The following is an 18399-nucleotide window of genomic DNA, read 5'->3' on the forward strand; positions in this document are numbered from 1 at the left end:
GCAGTAAATGTGCCGTTAGAGAGACAGGGTGGGGGAGCAGGGTGGGATGCTCTTTGGAGGGTCTGTGCAGACTCAAGGGACTGAATGGACTTTTTCTACATTGAAGGGATTCTATGAAAGAGGATGATTCACTATCTAAATGGACTTTAAGCTGTTATTTGAGGGTCACCTTATTTCACAGAACTGATCTAAAACAATTTTAATAATAAAATTCAAAAAGACAGTCAGACGTCTCAATCAGCAATTTTCCTGAGCCTCATTGCTGCTCTAAAAATACTTGTATTTATATAGCATTTCCAAGTCACATTGATACCACAAAGTACTTCAGTCACTTATTAATTTTTGAAAGGCGAGCATTATTATAGTTAGAAGCAGTACGTACTATCAATTTGTGCTGAAATGTTAAGTTGATCTTGCGCTCACTTCAGAGTTGTTTGTCCAGATTTGTAATAATTTTGAGCACTTACTCTACTGCACGCATTGTATATAAGTATAGCTTGAACTACTCAAAAAGTCAATTAATATGAAAAAATCTTGCCAAAGTTAATTAGCAAGTTATTTTAAATGTCTGAATATTACAAAATATTGGTTTGGTTCTTGTGCATTCAATTAGCATATTTATAAACATAATGAAACTTACATGACAGGCAATAATTTTGTTACTGGCATCCGTTGCTAAGGAAACAACACGATCTCTGCCCTGCCGAAATATAGAGCCAATCTTCTGACACTTCAGTAAACGCTGTAAAGAAAATATAAAAGGATTACAAGCACAACCAGCTTTCATCCAAGGGCCACACAGTATAATGTGTCTTAACTAAAAGCCTAAATCAAAGCAGGTTTTAGCTCACAGTTGGAATTGACCTTTCACTTTCACTGGCTATTTAAATTTCAAATCGATAATCAACTTCAATTTTATTCACCATTTTTCCCTTTGTTTGTCTCTAGTCCAGATGCTCATTACAATGCTCTTATCTCCACTAAGCAATGTCTGAACCACATTCTGCCTCATGCTCTTCAGTAGCACTGTTCCATAATTCAGTTTCTGAATTCCCCATTGTCAATATCCTGGGGGTTACTATTCATCAGAAACTTAACTGGACCATTCACATAAATATCATAGATACAAGGCAAGGTCAGAATCTGGACATTCTAGCAGGTGGGTCAAGTCCTGACTCCAATAGACCTGTCCACCATATACAAGATAGAAGTGTGACTAAATACTCCATACTTGCCTGGAGAACTACAGCTGTAATAATACTGAAGAAGTTTTACACCGTCCAGGACAAAGCACCCCTTTGATTGGCAGACTTTAACAGTCACTCCCTTCACCAATGACTCAAGAAGCAGCAGTGTGTACCATCTATTTGATGCACTGCAGCAACTTGCCAAGGTTCATTTAACAACATCTTCCAAGTTAGCCTCCTCTGCCATTTAAGAAAGATAAGGCAGCCAATGTATGGAGATAAAATAATATGGAAGCTCCCTTCAAACCACACAGCATCCTTACATTTAATTAACATTCCTTCACTGTGGCTGGTTCAAAATTCTGAATTCCCTTCCTAATAGTACTCTGGGTGCATTTATGCTACAGGAACTGCAAATGTTCAGGACAACAGTTCAACACTACTTCTAACCACTTCCTCAATCTAAATAAAGGAACCTACAAAAGATATGAAGGTGTGGATGAGGTTAATAGAGGCATAACTTCATTAAAAAAAGTGACAGTGTACAGGTAATGTCTAATATTTAAAGACCTAATGCAAGCCTTGCTACAGTTAAAAGTTCCTAAAAAGAACATAGCAGGACAAATGGCCCAACCATGGTCAACAAAAGAAATTAAGTTTAATATTAAATCCAAAGAACAGTTATATAAAAACGCTAGAAAACATAGCAAGCCTGAAGACTCAGAAAAGGAAGATCGAGAGGTTGATTAAGAAGGGAAAACGACAGTATGAGACTAAACTTGCATGGAACATAAAAGTGAACCGTAAGAGGTTTTCAAGTATGGAAAACAAAAAGGATAGTGAAGACAAATGTGGGTCCCTTAAAGTCTTCAACCAGAGAACTGGTAACAGCGAACAAGGAAATGGCAGAGCAAACAAACAACTATTTTATTTCTAGCTTCACAGTAAAAGACAAACAACTCCCCAGAATGATAGGGAAACAAGGATCTATTGGGAAGGACGAATTGAAGAAGATTAATTTTAGTTGAAAAAAAATGCTGGAGAAATTAATGGGACAGAAAGCTGATAAATCCCCAGCAACTGATCATTTACATCCCAGAGCAGTAAAAGATGTGGCTATGGAATAGTCAGCACATCGAGTGTCATCTTCCAAAATTCTGTAGATTCTGGAACAATCCCTGAAGGTTGAAGAGTGGCAAGTGTAACCCCACTATTTAAAAAGTGAAGGATAAAATAGGAAATTACAGACTGGTTAGCTGTTAGTAAGATCAGTAGTAGGGAAATGCTGGACTCAATTACAAAGGATATGATAACAAGGCTCTTAGAAATGATCAACCGGTTTACAAAAAGTTAACACAGATTAATAAAAGTGAAATCATGTTTGACAAACCTTCTAGTGCTTTTTGAGGATGCAGTTGGTGAAATAAGTAAGAGAAAACCTGTGAATGTTCTGTGCTTGAATTTTCAGGAAGTCCCATGTAAGAGGTTAATGTGCAAAATTAAAAGCACATAGGATTGATAATAATATACTGGCACGGACTGGGAATTGGTTAGTGGACTGGAAACAGAGTAAGAATTATTGGGTCTTCTTTGAATTAAAAGGCAGCAAAATGTGAGGGACCACTGCAATTGTGCTTAAGACACAGCTACGCACAATATAAATCAACAATGTGGATTAGGGAATCAAATGTAATCTTTCCAAGTTAGCTGCTGACACAAAGCTGAGTGCGATTGACAGTGATGAGGTAGAGGTATTATTATTAGACTAGTAATCCAGAGACTCTGGCTAATGCTCCAGGGACTTGCATTCAAATTCCACCACAGCAGATGGTGACCTTTGAATCAGAATTTGAAATTAAAAGCTAGCCTCATACCATCACTAAAGAAGAAAAAAAATGGTTGCATGTTCAGATTAAGGTAGTTCTAACACAAATTGTTTTTCTAGTCTGAATACAAGATTGCAGCACTCGGTGTATTTTAAAGAATATTAACAATCCTGTTCTTTTTTGTTCAAATTGATCTAAGATGTAATTGTTAAAGAAAAGAACGCAGTTATAGAGGTAGGACTCACGTCCTCTGGATTTTCATTCAATTCCTCTTCAGTTACTTCAGTATTTTCAAAGGGACTCTTCATCTTTTTAACATTAGGTTCGCCAGCTTCCTTCTCCTGAAAAATAATTCACAAAGCAGAAAAGAAAAAGATAAATAGACTCCTTTCTGTTTCTGGATGCAGCTAAATTGTCAAAGGTTAATCCAACTGGTCATTTCAGAATTCCTGCAGTCTCTATCGTGTCTTAAAAAGGAAACACAATGAACAGGCTTAGGTTTTGCAAATCAATACCACTAAGCTAGAAATAGCATGTTCTGTCCTTGCTTAAGTTCTTGAATTTTCATCTCCCCAGGAGAGTGACATCAAATGGCATAAAAGTTGCCGCACTAGTTTACAGTGAAGCTGGTTGTCGAGCAGAAAGATGGTAATGGTTTGGTTGATTGGGCAAAACAGTGGAATTCAATCCAAAGAAGTATGAGGTAATGCATTTGGGGAGGGCAAACAATGCAAGGGAATACATAATAAATGGGAAGAATTGGAGAAGGGTAGGAGATATGAGAGACCTTGGAGTACAAGGTGGCAGAAAAGGCAGTAGGGAAGGATATGAGATGCTTTCTTGCTTTAGGTGAATATACAAAAGCAGGGATGTAATGCTAGAATTATTAGGACACTGGTTAGGCCACAGTTGGAGTTTTGTGCACAACTATGGTCACCACATTACAGCAAGGACACAACTGCAATCTAAGAGTACTGAGGAGATTTACAAGAATGTGGCCAGCGGTTGCAAATTGCAGCTATAAAGGAAAGATTGGATAGGTTAGGGCTCAGCTTGTATCAAAGGTACCTAGATCTGCACCTGAAGCATTGTAACCTACAAAGCTATGGAACAAGTCCTGGAAAATAGGATTAGAATGGGTTTCTAGTTTAACCAACCAACAGAGACATGATTGGCTAAAAGGGCCCTTTCTGTGCATAACTTTTCTATGATTCTGAGGAACAAATATTTTGTGTCGAGTTTCACTGTAGAAGACACAGGTTGCAAATCAGAAAGGGAGGGTAACCTAGGTGCTAAACAGACTGAGGAAATTAAAGGAATTAATGCCAGTAGAGAAAATGTACTGGAGAAACTTAAGAGACAAAAATCAGACAAATCTCCAGGATCTAGGAAACTTCATTCTAGCTTCCTAAAATAAATAGTTGCAGAAGGAGTGGTTATGGTTTTCCAAAGTTCCCTATTTCTGGCATATTACCAGCAGTTGAGAGCTGAACACATGCAACACAACAATTCAAGAAGGGAGAGGGAAAACAGGGAACAATTGGAAACTTAGCCTGATGTAACTCATCAGAAATGCTATCATTTATTATTAACAATGTGGGACTTGACTGGATTGACACTTGGAGGTTGTTTCTGCTGGCTGGGGAATTTAATGTGGAAAAGGAAAATTGAGAATTTCAGTACTGCTGAAAAAAAATACCCATTTTGCCCAAGTTTTTCATCTCGCACTCATCAGGACATTTCACACAAATTACTAATATAAAGATAATAAAGATGTTTATACTGTTTGGAAGGAGAGTGCCGATTGGTTGGCAAATGGTCTGATCAGTACAGGCATTGTCATGGGGAATGCACCAGTTAATGATGATTGACGGTGAACTGCAAAGCTTTGTTTAAATTTTAAACTAAGCAGGTTGACCCTGTTTTGTCAATGCATTGCCCTAAGAAATGAACCACAGAATGGTTGTCTCCTGATGAGTTGAAACAGGTGCAATGTGTGTGAAATAGGGTACATGAAAGAAAACCTGCGAGATAATGGTGACCCTAATCAGATCAACGAGAGGCTGAATGGCCTATTCCTGCTCCTATTTTTCAAACGTCTATGATCGCAAAGATGAAAAGCTTCAATAAAATGGCGTCTTTCTTCAGCAATCTTCAAGTTCTATACCACCAAGTTCAGAATAATGCTTCAGACTAAATTGCTAACTAAACTATAAGGAGACATTAGTTCAATTTAATAGAAGATAAATTGAGGGCAAGTTCAGTTTGTTTTTACAAAAAGAATGATCAATTCAGGGAATTGTCTTCCAGCTAGAGACAAAAAAAAATCTGGGTCAGTGAAGAAATGAAAAATGAAATGATTGGATAGGGAAAATGTAGGGCCTTTTGGAACAATAATCTGAAATGGACTAAATAACTTGGAGATAGCAAGAACTGCAGATGCTGGAGTCAGAGACAACACAGTGTGGAGCTGGAGGAACACAGCAGGTCAGGCTTGGGGAATACAAGTGTACCGGAACTGGATGTCCATAGTGAAGGTGAGGTGTTGAGGGCCAGGGAATTGTAAGTTTTGGAGGAGGTGGAGGGCATGGGTGGTGTCCCGGATGTAGGTGCAGAGTTCTGGACCAGGGGGACAAAACAGAGTCAAGATAAGCGGAGATAAGTTCAGTGGGGCAGGAGCAGACAGAGACAATGGGTTGGCTGGGGCAGTCAGGTTTGTGGATTTTGGGAAGGAGATAGAAACAGGTGGTGCGGGGAACGATGAAGTTGGAGGCTGTAGATGGGAAGTCACCTGAGGTGATAAGGTCATGAATGGTCTGAGAGATGATGGTTTGGTGGTCGGGGTGGGCTCATAATTGAGGGGCGGTAGAAGAAGGTGTCAGAGAATTGGCGCCGGGCCTTGGCTGTGTAAAGGTCAGTGTGCCATACCACTAAAGCGCCCCCTCCCTTATCCACGGGTTTGATGATGAGGTTAGGGTTGGATTCTGGTAACTGCCTCAACACCGATATCTATTTCAAGCCCACTGACTCCCACAGCTACCTGGACTACACCTGCTCTCACCCATCTCCTGCAAGAATGCGATCCCTTGCTCCCAAATCCTCTGCCTCCACTGCATCTGCTCCCTAGATGGAGCAATCCACTTCCAAACATCCCAGATGTCCTCCTTTATCGAGGACCGCAACTTACCCCTCTGGTGATGGAATAGGCCCTTAACCGCATCTCTTGTGGGGGCACAGGATTAATGTGAAAAAAGATCAGTCAGGAACAAGCCAAACAGTCAGGGCAGGCAGGAACAAAGTAGAGAACAAGGTAGGACTGATAAATTAAACTGCATTTATTTCAATGCAAGATGCCTAACAGGTAAGGCAGACGAACTCAGGGCATAATTGGGAACATGGACTGGAATATCATAGTAATTACAGAGATGTGGCTCAGGAGGAGACAGGATTGGCAGCTTTAATGTTCCAGGGTATAGATGCTACAGGAAGGATAGAAAGGAGGCAAGAGAGGAGGGGGAGTGGCATTTTTGATTAGGAATAACATTACAGCTGTACTGAGCTAGGAAATCCCTGGGAACAAATCCAGGGAAGTTATTTGGATGGAACTGAGAAATAAGAAAGGGATGATCACCTTATTGGGATTGTACTATAGACTCGCAATAGTCAGTGGGAAATTGAGAAGCAAATTGGTAAGGAGATCTCAGTTACCTGTAGGAATAATAGGGTGGATAGGTAGGGGATTTTAACTTTCCAAACATAGATTGGGATTGCCACAGAGTTAAGGGCTTGGACGGACAGGAACTTGTTAGATGTGTACACGAAAATTTTCCAATTCAGTATGTGGATGTACCAACTAGAGAAGGAGCGAAACTTGACCTACACTTGGGAAGTAAGGCAGCTGACTGAGGTGTCAGTGGGGGAGCACTTTGGGACCAGTGACCATAATTCTATTAGTTTTAAAATAGTGATGGAAAAGGATAGACCAGATCTAAAAGTTAAAGTTCTAAATTGGAGGAAGGCCAGGTATTAGGCAAGAACTTTCAAAAGTAGGTTGGGGGCAGATGTTCCAGGTAAAGGGGCGGCTAGAAAGTGGGAAGCCTTCTAAAATATGATAACAAGAGTCCAGAGACAGTCTGCTCTTGTTAGGGTAAAGGGCAAGGCTGGTAGGTGTAGGGAAAAGTAGATGACTAGAGAAATTGAGGTTCTGGTCAAGTGAAAGAAGGAAGCATATGTCAGGTATAGACAGCAGGAACTGAGTGATTCCCTACAAGATTATAAAGGCAGTGTAAGTATACTTAAGAAGAAAATCAGGAGGGCAAAAAGGGGATGTGAGATAACTTTGGCAAATATGGTTAAGGGGAATCCAAAGGGATTCTACAAATACATTAAGGACACAAGGGTAACTAGGGAGAGAATAAGGCTCCTTAAAGATCAGCAAGGCCACCTATGGGTGGAACCGCAGGAGATAGGGGAGATACTAAATTAGTATTTTTGGAAAAGGATATGGAAGCTAGACAACTTGGGGAAATAAATAGCAACATCTTGAAAAATATCCATATTACAGAAGATGTGGTGCTGGATAAGGTGGATAAATGCCTAGGAGCTGATCAGGTGAACCCTAGAACTCTTTGGGAAGCTAGGGAAGTGATTACTGGGCCCGTTGCTGAGATATTGGTATCATCGATAGCCGCAGGTGAGGTGTCAGAAGATTGGAGGTCCGTTAACGTGATACCACTATTTACGAAAGGTAGTAAGGAAAAGCCAAAGAACTACGGACCGGTAAGCCTGACTTGTCGGAGGGGATCCTGAGGGATATATGTATTTGGAAAGGCAAGGGCTGATTAGGAATAGTCAACATGGCTTTATGCGTGGCAAATCATGTCTGTCTAAATTCATTGAGTTTTTTGAAGAAGTACTGAGGAGGACTGATAAAGGCAGAGAAGTGGATGTGATTTATATGGACTTCAGTAAGGCGTTCGACAAGTTTCTGCATGGTAGACTGGTTAGCAAGGTTAGATCATATGGAATACAGGGAGAACTAGCCATTTGGATACAGAACTAGTTCAAAGGTAAGAAACAGAGGGTAGCTTTTCAGAATGGAGGCCTATGACTAGCCGTGTGCCACAGTGATTAGTGCTGGGTCCACTGCTTTTTGTCATTTATATAAATGATTTGGATGTATGGTTCGTAAGTTTGCAGATGACACCAAAATCGGTGTTCTAGTGGGCAGTGAAGAAGGTTACCTCAGAATACATCGGGACCTTGATCAGGTAGGCTGAGGAGTGGCAAATGGAGTTTTAATTTAGATAAATGTGAGGTCCTGTATTTTGGAAAGACAAATTAGAGCAGGAATTATACTCTTAATGGTAAGGTCCTAATGAATTCTGCTGAAATTCTGCTGGGATGCATGTTCATTGTTCCACAAAAGCAGAATCGCAGGTAGACAGGGTAGTGAAGAAGGCATTTGGTTTGCTTGCCTTTATTGGTGCATAAAATATAGGAGTTGCGAGGTCATGTTGCGGCTATACAGGATATTGAATGCAATATCCTAGAAGTGGCCTAACCAATTTGGTCTCTCTGCAAAAATAAGAATGTTGTGAAACTTGAAAGGGTTCAGAAAAGATTTACAAGGATGTTGCCAGGTTTGGAGAGTTTGAGCTATAGGGAGAGGCTGAATAGACTGGGGCTATTTTCCCTGAGGCGTTGGAGGCAGAGAGGTGACCTTATATAAGTTTGTAAAATCATGAGGGGCATAGATAGGGTAAATAGCCAAGGTCTATTTCTCAGAGCAGTGGAGTCCAAAACTAGAGGGCATAGGTTTAAGGTGACAGGGGAAAGATTTAAAAGGGATCTAAGGGGCAACTTTTTCACACAGAGGGTGGTGCATGTGTGGAATAAGCTGCCAGAGGAAGTGGTGGAGGCTGGTACAGTCACAACATTTAAAAGGCATCGGGTTGGGTGTATGAATAGGAAGGGTTTAGAGGGATTTGGACCACATGCTGGCAAACAGGACTACATTAATTTAGCATATCTGGTCGGCCTGGACGAGTTGGACCAAAAGGTCTGTTTCCATGCTCTACAGCTCTATGATTCTAAGTAACTATAACAATCAAACAAATCACCAGTTACAAATGATATTTTTGTCTTTCTTTGTATTTTCATGAAGTTTTTACCTCATCCAGGTAACGAATGTCCCAGGTCCTCAGTTCACTATCAGATGATCCAGTCATTATTCTCTTTTCATCTGACAGTAGCACAAAGGCCCACACCTAGAGTAAACACAGAAAGCAACAGGTTATTTCGCTTTGACAAACAAACTTTAAATTAGTCCATCCTGATTCAACAATTTACATGTAGGATAGAATTGCATTTGAATTTAAGGAAACAATTTAAAATATTTGTTCAATTAAAACAACGCAAGCATCTCCATTTATTCAGGGAATGCCATAATCCAAAACAAAAGCAGAAATTGCCGGAAATACGCAGTAGGTCAGGCAGCAGAGAAACCGTGTGAACAGTGCATCAAAACTGGGAAAAGTTATAAATGAAGCACATTTTCAGCAGTACAAAATCAGTTAAAATGGCGGAAAGGAGAAAATGAGAAATTCTGTGAAAGGGTGGAAGGCAAAAGACAATAAATGGCAAAACTGTAGGTCAGACAAGTCAAGAAGGGATGGTAATAGGAAAATGTAGAGAAGTAAATGCCTGGATTTTCCAATGATGAGTTAATCATTTTTGTAGAGTAGACGGGAGTTGTCACAGGGGCTCGGCAGAAGTCCTGATGTAACATACTCTGAGGGAATTACCCTGGAAATTGAAGATTCTGCTGGGCAATTTCCCTATGCCTAGAACCATTCAAAGTATCTATTTAAATCGGAGAATTCAGATGTTTCTGCTGCTGTTAAGCAATACTTAGGAAGGAAAAGCTAGAATAATAAAAACCTATTCTAACTCCTGAGTAATTACTAACCTGACCCTCAACTAACAACTTAGATACTTGGTACAACAGACCCCCCCGACCTCCTTACAACCTACAGACCCTGATCCGCGTCTCCCCTCTCCATTTGGCACCTGACATTTACCTCGGGCCCAGAACCTGACAGCCCCATCACCAGACCTGACCTATGTTCCCACTGATCCTTCTCCTGCCACACAGGCCTCTGTGTGGGGCAATGTAGCAACATGCCAATCAGTGTGCATGGGATCTCTGAGCCACACAATTTACAGGGAACGTTGAACCCAGTGCCTGTCTTCACCCCCAAGGACTGACATATTCCCCCTCCACCCCTTCCCTCTCATCATTTATTTGACTCCTTTTCCACTTGGCACTCTACTTCCTAACGTTAACTTTACATACTCATCCGTTCACAGGAGTTGCCAAAGTAGCTGTGATACTGGACCACAACCGAATGCTGTGGAAAATGCTGTAGTTTGCCTGCACCTGGATATCCTGTATTAGAAGGGATCTGTTAGATTTCGTCGTTTCTGAAGGAGCCCTAGTTTGAGATCTTGTGTCAAAAATGCAGAGTGCTTTCTTAATATAAAAAAAGAGTGGAGTTGCAATCTGTATTGCTACTCCTCAGAAATTCAAGATCAAAGTGTGTAGAGGTGTATTAATTTTTTTAAATTTTAACCTATTTTTCTAATTGACCCATTCGGAGATGTTATTACACATCTCTGGAGCAGGTAGGATATGTACCTGGGTCTCTAGAAATAGCCGAATGATAATCAACAGCTGCTATTCTAAAAAAATGAGGCAGGAGAGATTATGACCTGCAACTGATTCACTCTATGGTGAGTCAGGAAGGCTACAAAGAGCTTAATTGAGAGATGAGACTTTTTTTATTCCCAGTGTGGAAGTAGGCTGTTCGGCCCAACAAGTTCACACCGACCTTCTGAACAGCATCTCAGCACTACCACCAACTCCCAACCCCACACCAACTCTATCCCTGTAACCCTGCATTTCCCATGGCAAATCCACCTAGCCTGCACATTCCTGGACATTATGGCAATTTAGCATGGCCATTCCTGGGAGGAAACCACAGCACCTGGCAGAAATCCACACAGACACGGAGAAAACGTACAAACTCCACACAGGCAGTTGCATGAGTCTGGAAGTGAACCTGAGTTCCTGGCGCTGTGGGGCAACAGTGCTAACCACTGAGCTACCGTGCTGTCTTGTTGCTAGAATGTCATATGAACAGTGTAACAAGCTGAGGACAGAGATATAAAGACTAGGAGTACAGCATGCAAGAAATTACATCCACACAATTTTTCCTTTGTAAAAGCATAATTTAAAAATACTGGAATCTGGACAACATGATTTAAAATATGCCTACTTCATCAAAGAGAAATAGGAATTACACATTTCATATTTGACTGGATGAAGGGGCTACTGTAGCATAAATTACAATAATCCAGATCCCCATGAAGTATATTGTCTCTTTTTGAAGACAAACATTATGCTTGTCATATTCAAAACTAGGCAGTTGAATCTGTTCCGACATCTACAAAATTGCCAAATCTCCTGCAAGACCCATGTGACAGCAGCACGGAGACACTAAAAATGATCAAAGTAGCATTGCTGACCTCACTGCGATGACCAACCATGGTCTGGAAGCAATGCTGTGTATCCAAGTCCCACCACTTAACCAATGTGTCCTTGGAACTAAAGGAAGAAAAGAAAAAATACGAAAGAAAATTGCAACTTACTTAACTAATGATCATTTATTGAATGTTAAAACAAAATAATGTAAGATCAGTGAACTACCTGTGGTGTGCGACACATAATTAAAAATCCTCGTACTACTTCAGTCAGCCAATCACTGCTGTGATCCAAATTTGCATCTCACTACCACTTTGTAAATCTGAATATTCCCTGTCCATCATTCCTCTGAGTTTTGTAACAAGCAGGTACAAAAGAAAATTCAATTCGGTCCGCCCCGTCATCTCAGTTAATATTCAAGATCTGCTTCTCTTCTTAATTTAACTTAATTTTTTTCTCATCCTGCACTCCATCCCTTTTCATTACTGATCGATGCCATTAGTACATGAAATGTGGCTTCAAACGATTAAGCACAATAACAACAAAAGGGTCATTACAATCTATGGGAGGGTGTCCTCTCTCCAATCAATCTAATAATATTGCTGCAAAATTGAAGCCACAATATTTTAGTGAATGACTGGCTAACTTATGGAGCAAAGCCCTTGAGGACAGGGTGAAAGACATTAGTATTGGTCCATTAAGATGAAAATTAAAATAGATTTCTTTCAAAAATAATCTTCATTTGGGGTTACAATATAAAATTATAATTTGAGACATAACATGTGGTAAGCATGATACACTTGGGAGGAATACTGTGAATTTGATTCTCTAAGCTCATCGTCACCAGCAATTTCATCACACTCTTTTTGAGATGTAGTTGTTTTAACCAACCTGTTTGGACATGGTATGACAAACATCTGGGGATGTCAGATCTTCAACGCAGACTTCCTGGCCCAGAGGCAGGGGCACTACCACTGCACCACAAGAGCCCTTTGAATGTGTTGCAAACTAATATTGATTGATTGCTATGATGTGTAAACTGACTTTACCATCATGGTGTGTGACTCGCATGATCATGATTTTTTTTTGTCTAGCAATTCCTGTCCTAACCCCTGAAGCATTGAATTTCTAACTCTATCCACCTCCACTGAATTTACTCAAATTCTACGTTACCAACATTATTAATATGGCTTGTGTTGTTCTTTCCCTTTGCATTCTCACATCCTGTTCCCTTGCATCCTGGTTAAATTAAGATGTATTCAACAGCACATTAATTCAGAGTCTGAGCATAATGGAATTCCCAACCCTACTCTGACTTTTCTCATTATGAACTTTAGTTTTTTTTTTAAGAGCACAAGCTTGGCTCTGTCAATCATTACTTTATTTTATCCTGCCTTCTCCTATTCTCTTCCTACCCTGGTGCTGTGCTGCAGGACCTTAGCCCAGCAGAATGGTTTTCTCAATTTAAAAGGAAAAAATATGACTATTTTTCTCTTATATTACCTGGATACCAGAAAATTTCTGCCTTTCAAAAATACTACGTTTGTAATGGCATCTTTGTGTCCTTTCAGTCTGTATAAGCCACTCTCATTGATAACGTCCCAGATGATGATTTCTGTGTCCTGTAGTATAAGAAATGTAAGAGATTTCCCTTCAATTGAATCACTTTAAATGAAGCTTTGATTAACATTAAAGAAGCTTTGACTGATGCCATAGATGAGCCACACAAAAAGCACCAAGCTAAAGTTCCATAAAAGTAAACTAAAAGGTGCTTTAAACTAACACAAAGCAAGTGCATATCAGTTTCGGATAAAGGATCACCTTCAGAAAAATAAAGAAGACAGGAGAACACCTATTTTGCATACTGAAATCAGTTAGTCCTTTGTGTCTAAATTAGGGAACAGGAAAATCATCATCTCCTTCTCGCAAAGATGTTGCAAAAGGCCAATGTAATATTGTTTGAAACAAAATATCTGCCTTCATCTTGGAGTAAAGATTAATACTGGAGGATGCAGCACTGCAGTCTATGGATAAGCAGGAACAACCATGTTTACTATGGTCACACAGTACACAATGTCACCAGTTCATCCTTCAACCCAAAAGACATCTGCATTTATTCCCACCAAGATAAAGAGTACAGAGGAACAAAAGGATCTTGGTGTACAAGTCCATAGATCCCTGAAGGTGCTAGTGCAGGAAGGTAGCGTGTTGAAGAAGGCATATGGGATGCCAGTCTTCATTAGCTGAGGTGTAGAATATAGGAGCAGGGAAGTCTTGTTGCAACTTTATCGAGCATTGATTGGGCTGCAGATGCAACACTGCGTGCAGTTCTGGTCGCCACACTATCAGGTTAACAAGTACCGGAGAGGGTGCAGCGGGGATTCACCAGAATGATGTCTGGGACAGAAAGTCTCCATTATGAGGAGAGATTGGATAGGCTGGGTTTGTTTTCCCTGGAGCAGCAGAGGCCTTGGGGGAGTGGCGTGAGGTTGGAGGTGATTGGGATGTCTGATTGAGGTATGCAAAATTATGAAAGGCATCAATAGGGTGGATTGCAAGAATCTTTTCCCTTTGGCAGACTGTCTAAGACCAGAAGGCACAAATTTCAGGTGAGGACTTAGTCGTTTAGAGAGATCAGATGAATTTTTTTTACACCCAGAGGGTGGTGGTAATATAGAACACACTGCTTGAGAAAGTGGTGGAGGCAGGTACTCTCACAACATTGAAGAAGCATCTGGACAAGCACTTTAAATGCCACAGCACAGTAGGCCATGGTTCAAGTGCAGGTAAATGGGATTAATATAGTCTGGTATTTGTTGGTCAGCATAGACACAGTGGGCTGAAGGGCGTGTTTCTATGCTGGTTGAGTCTATGACATTAGAAACCTGAAGAGAGTAATTTACCTTTGACCCCGAAACAAGTCGTGCTCCAAGGCTATCATAGTTGAGAACTGTTACTGAGGCTTTGTGCCCATTGAAGGTGACATTACTCTCGCCTGTCATTACATTGAAGATACGTATTGAGCCATCTTCGTATCCAACTGCTAGGTGATGTCCATCAGGAGCAGCACACAGGTAGGTTACTTCATGTTTATTGCCCTGAAGAATTAATACCTGCAAATACAACACAATCAACACATTGAGACATTAAAACAAATACATCAGTTCAATTATTCATTGAAGAAACTTTTTGTAAGTTCGAGCTAATGAAATTTGAACAGAAACCCAAAAACAATGTACAAAAGTTTCTAAGGATAAATTTCCCACTAAAAAGGGGCCGACATTCACGTGAGTAATATTTTGGAGGGGCTGAAATCTGCTGTCTTGGTTTCACCATTGCAGAGTGGCAGATCAGGTGCTGCCACTGGCAAACCCAGGGCAAAAGCAGGACAAAACTGTGCAGTCATAGCCTCGACATCACGTGCACAGAAATGAGGAGTTGTCCTATCAAATGGTATGCTATTCTAGAATTTAATTAGGTAGGTTTCCATCAAGGTGAGTTGAATGCCACAGTAAATGGGTGTTAAGTACAAAGAGTTCAGATTTTTTTGGCTAAAATTCAGGGCGTGACATATACATGAGTTTTATGAAAAGGAATTATTATTGTCCAAAAGTAAGGGGTCTACCTTTACAGGAGATCGATCATTACTTGATTATGAATGGCATCCTTTCTCTCTTATTAAACAGTGTTTGCGACTAAAAGGTAATTGCTCAGTTTGATCACATATACACACAAAAACATTAACAAACCCACCAGTTTACAGGATGTTAAACTAACCTTCTCTCCTTTTCGAATATCCCAAATGAATACATGCTCACAGGCAGCAACAGCCATGTATCGACCTCTCTCTCCCCGCAGCTGTACAAAAGTAATATTCGCTTTCGGACTTGCAATGACTCCAAAAACTGCACTGGCAACATAGCGTAGGTACTGCTTTGTCAATCCCATGACAAAGGTTTAAGCTTAACACAAGCAATTTAAAAATCTGCTGAAATAAAAATACCAAACATATCAATGGAACTCAATGTTTTGGAATATTCTTGTTTTCCCAACTGATGGCAAAGGAGAAATGGGGTAATTATATGGATGAAAAATAAATATATTCAAGTGACTAATGTAACTGTGGTCTTTCAAAATCTGTCAATTCTTAGCTTTCTCTCAACCAATCATTTTGCTCTATAGCAATGGAGTTTTCCAGTTAAATGTTATCGCCCATTTGTTAGCCCAAGTCTGGATGTCCCTGCTGCTCCCCCCCACCCCCCCAATCATTGTAGGTTAGCTCCATTGTCCAAATAGTTGTGTAGGGTGCAATGCATTCATTCATAAGAGAACAGGCCGATTTCTAATGATGACAATACAGGTAAGGCAACTGATTAAAAAAATGATAAGCGAGGGAAGTTAGCAACAGTGTCTTAGACTGTGACGACTGACCTCAAATTACAGAATATTTTTCTGTTTGTTTGGTATAAATCCAGCCACTAACATCTGTATAGATAGTGTACACATACTGAGGCCAGACCTGTTAGTCTCACCGAGTCTTACTCTCAACAATCAAGAAAAGTCAGCACCTTATCTATATGGTGGCTCTTAAGTCAAGAGTAACGAAGTCCCAAGTCAAATGGGAACACAAATTGAAACACCCTTATGTACAGCAGCAGAACAGATAGAACTGTGACATTTAGAATCTACTACAGAGAAGTAATGCATTTGGGCAGAAGGTGTGTGTGATGACGATATTGACATAATTGCACAGTTCTAAAGAGTTTGTAAGGACACGCAGACTTGTTCTTGCACAAGTTATTGAAGGAGGCATGCCATCTTGAGTATTTGAAAAATTGCATCAAAATTTGGACTTCAAACTTTGATTGATTATCAATGATTTTGAAAGGAAATTTGACAGGCATTTAAGTGAAATAAACTTGTAGAGCTATGAGGATAGAACAGGGTGAGGTTGTAGGCGTGCTCGCTGTGCCGGAGGGTTTGGTTGCAAATGTTTCATCACCCTGCTAGGTAACATCATCACTGCACCTCCGGTGAAGCATTGGTGTTCTGTCCTGCTTGTTATTTATATGTCTCGGTTTGCTGGGGTGGTCGGTATTATTTCCAGTTTTGTTTCTCATTGAATTAGACCCTGTGTACAATCCAATGTGTTTGTTGATAGAAGCCTCTGGGACTTCCCTGGTGTGTCTCTGTTTGGCTTGTGCGATTATGGATGTGTTGTCCCAGTCTAATTCGTGTCCCTCCTTGTCTGTGTGTAGTGAGACAAGTGAGAACTGGTCGTGTCTCTTGGTGGCTAGTTGGTGTTTGTGTAACTGTATTGTCAATTTTCATTCAGTTTGCCCTATTTACTGTATCTCACAGTCCTTGCATGGTACTTTTTACATTACACTGGTTTTGCTGGTTTTGGGTATGAGATCCTTTACATTCGTCAGTAGCTGTCGTAGGGTGGCTGTTAGTTTGTGGGCTACCCTGATACCTACGGGTCCGAATAGTCTTGCGGTCATCTCTGAAATGTCCTTGATGTATGGTAGGGTGATTAGTGAGTCTGGTCGTGTTATGTCTTCCCTGTTGTGGTCTCAGAGGTAATGGCAGATCGTGCTTTATGGGTAGCCATTCCTTTGGAAGACTCCATACAGGTGCTCCTGTTCTGCTTTGCACAGTTCCAAGTTGCTGCAATGTGTTGTACCTCGTTTAAATAGTGTCCTGATGCAGCTCCGTTTGTGGGCATTGGGGTGGTTGCTAGTCTAATTGAGTATCTGGCCCTTATGTGTGGTCTTTCTATATATGCCAGCCTGGAGCTCCCCGTTGTTTTTGCGTTCTACCATTATGTTCAGGAAGAGTAGTCGGTTGTTGTCCTCTTCTTCTTTCGTGAATTTTATCCCAGTGAGGATGTGTTTATGCGTTGGTGGGTTTCCATCAACAAACACATTTCTCTACAGGGTCTAATTCAAACACTGAGAAACATAACCGGAAGTAGCATTAAACAGCCCAGCAAAACGAGGCATATAAATAACAAGCAGGACAGAACACCGAAGCTTCACTAGAGGCGCAGTGGCAATGTTACCTAGCAGGGTGATGACATGTTTGCAACCAAACACACCGGCTCAACGAGTATGTCTACAACCTCATCCTCAACCCGAACTACAAAACTTCTTGAAAACTTTAGACAGAACAGGGTAATGGGATTGATCAGGTAGCTCCATAGAGAGTGAACACAGAATTGATGTGTCAAATTTCATGTGCCACAATGAGTTTGTTGCACACTCTCCCAGAATCAAAAACTCCTTCTGCATAAAATGGGATTCAGACATACGCTTAATCCCTTAATGCAAACATTGCCCTCCATCTCCTACACACCAAGCCATAACCTCCCTCTCCCACACCCTAAACAATGCACAACCTCTGCTAAAGTTCAAACAGTAGCTTGTCTGCACCATTCATTCTGCATCTTCCACCCTGACCTATTTCCAATCCCTCCTGAAAGTCCATTCTTCCTAATCCAAGTCTGCCACTCAGCCCAATTCCGTTCTATTCTGTCTCCAAAAGTTCCTGCTATCTCTACCACACAACACTTCTCCTGCTCCACTATATTCCTCCCTCCCCATTCACCTCCCATTCCGCCGTTCCCTCCCCATTGCATTATTCCTTCGTTCCCTCCCTCTCACGCTCCATCCCCGTTTCCTCACCCCCTTGACCCTCCCCCGTTCCCAGTTCCCTCCCCTTTCCCCTTCACTTAACCCTCTCCTGTTCCACGTTCCCTCCACTCCCCATTCCCCCTCCCCCATTCCCTCCCGTCCCCCCTTCACTTCCACTTCCACTTCCTCTTCCCCAGTTCCCCCGT

General features: G+C 41.0%; 1 protein-coding gene across 3 annotated transcripts in view; it reads right to left on the reverse strand.

Annotated features, from left to right (window-relative positions):
- wdr3 (WD repeat domain 3) overlaps positions 1–18399 on the reverse strand; it is a 69767-nt gene that overhangs the window by 41225 nt on the left and 10143 nt on the right. For 2 of the 3 annotated variants that reach the window (XM_048603113.1, XM_048603111.1), the window contains exons 2-8: positions 15336–15546; positions 14462–14671; positions 13062–13180; positions 11603–11681; positions 9187–9282; positions 3259–3354; positions 641–742 (exon numbers count right to left, since the gene is read on the reverse strand). In XM_048603113.1, coding sequence (XP_048459070.1) covers positions 641–742; positions 3259–3354; positions 9187–9282; positions 11603–11681; positions 13062–13180; positions 14462–14671; positions 15336–15506 — 873 coding nt within the window. In that variant the 5' untranslated portion in view covers positions 15507–15546. The remainder of the gene's footprint in view (positions 1–640; positions 743–3258; positions 3355–9186; positions 9283–11602; positions 11682–13061; positions 13181–14461; positions 14672–15335; positions 15547–18399) is intronic. The other variant, XM_048603112.1, reaches the window with a different exon arrangement.

Source organism: Rhincodon typus, chromosome 11 (assembly GCF_021869965.1).
Source record: "Rhincodon typus isolate 14 chromosome 11, sRhiTyp1.1, whole genome shotgun sequence".
Classification (NCBI taxonomy): Eukaryota; Metazoa; Chordata; class Chondrichthyes; order Orectolobiformes; family Rhincodontidae; genus Rhincodon; species Rhincodon typus.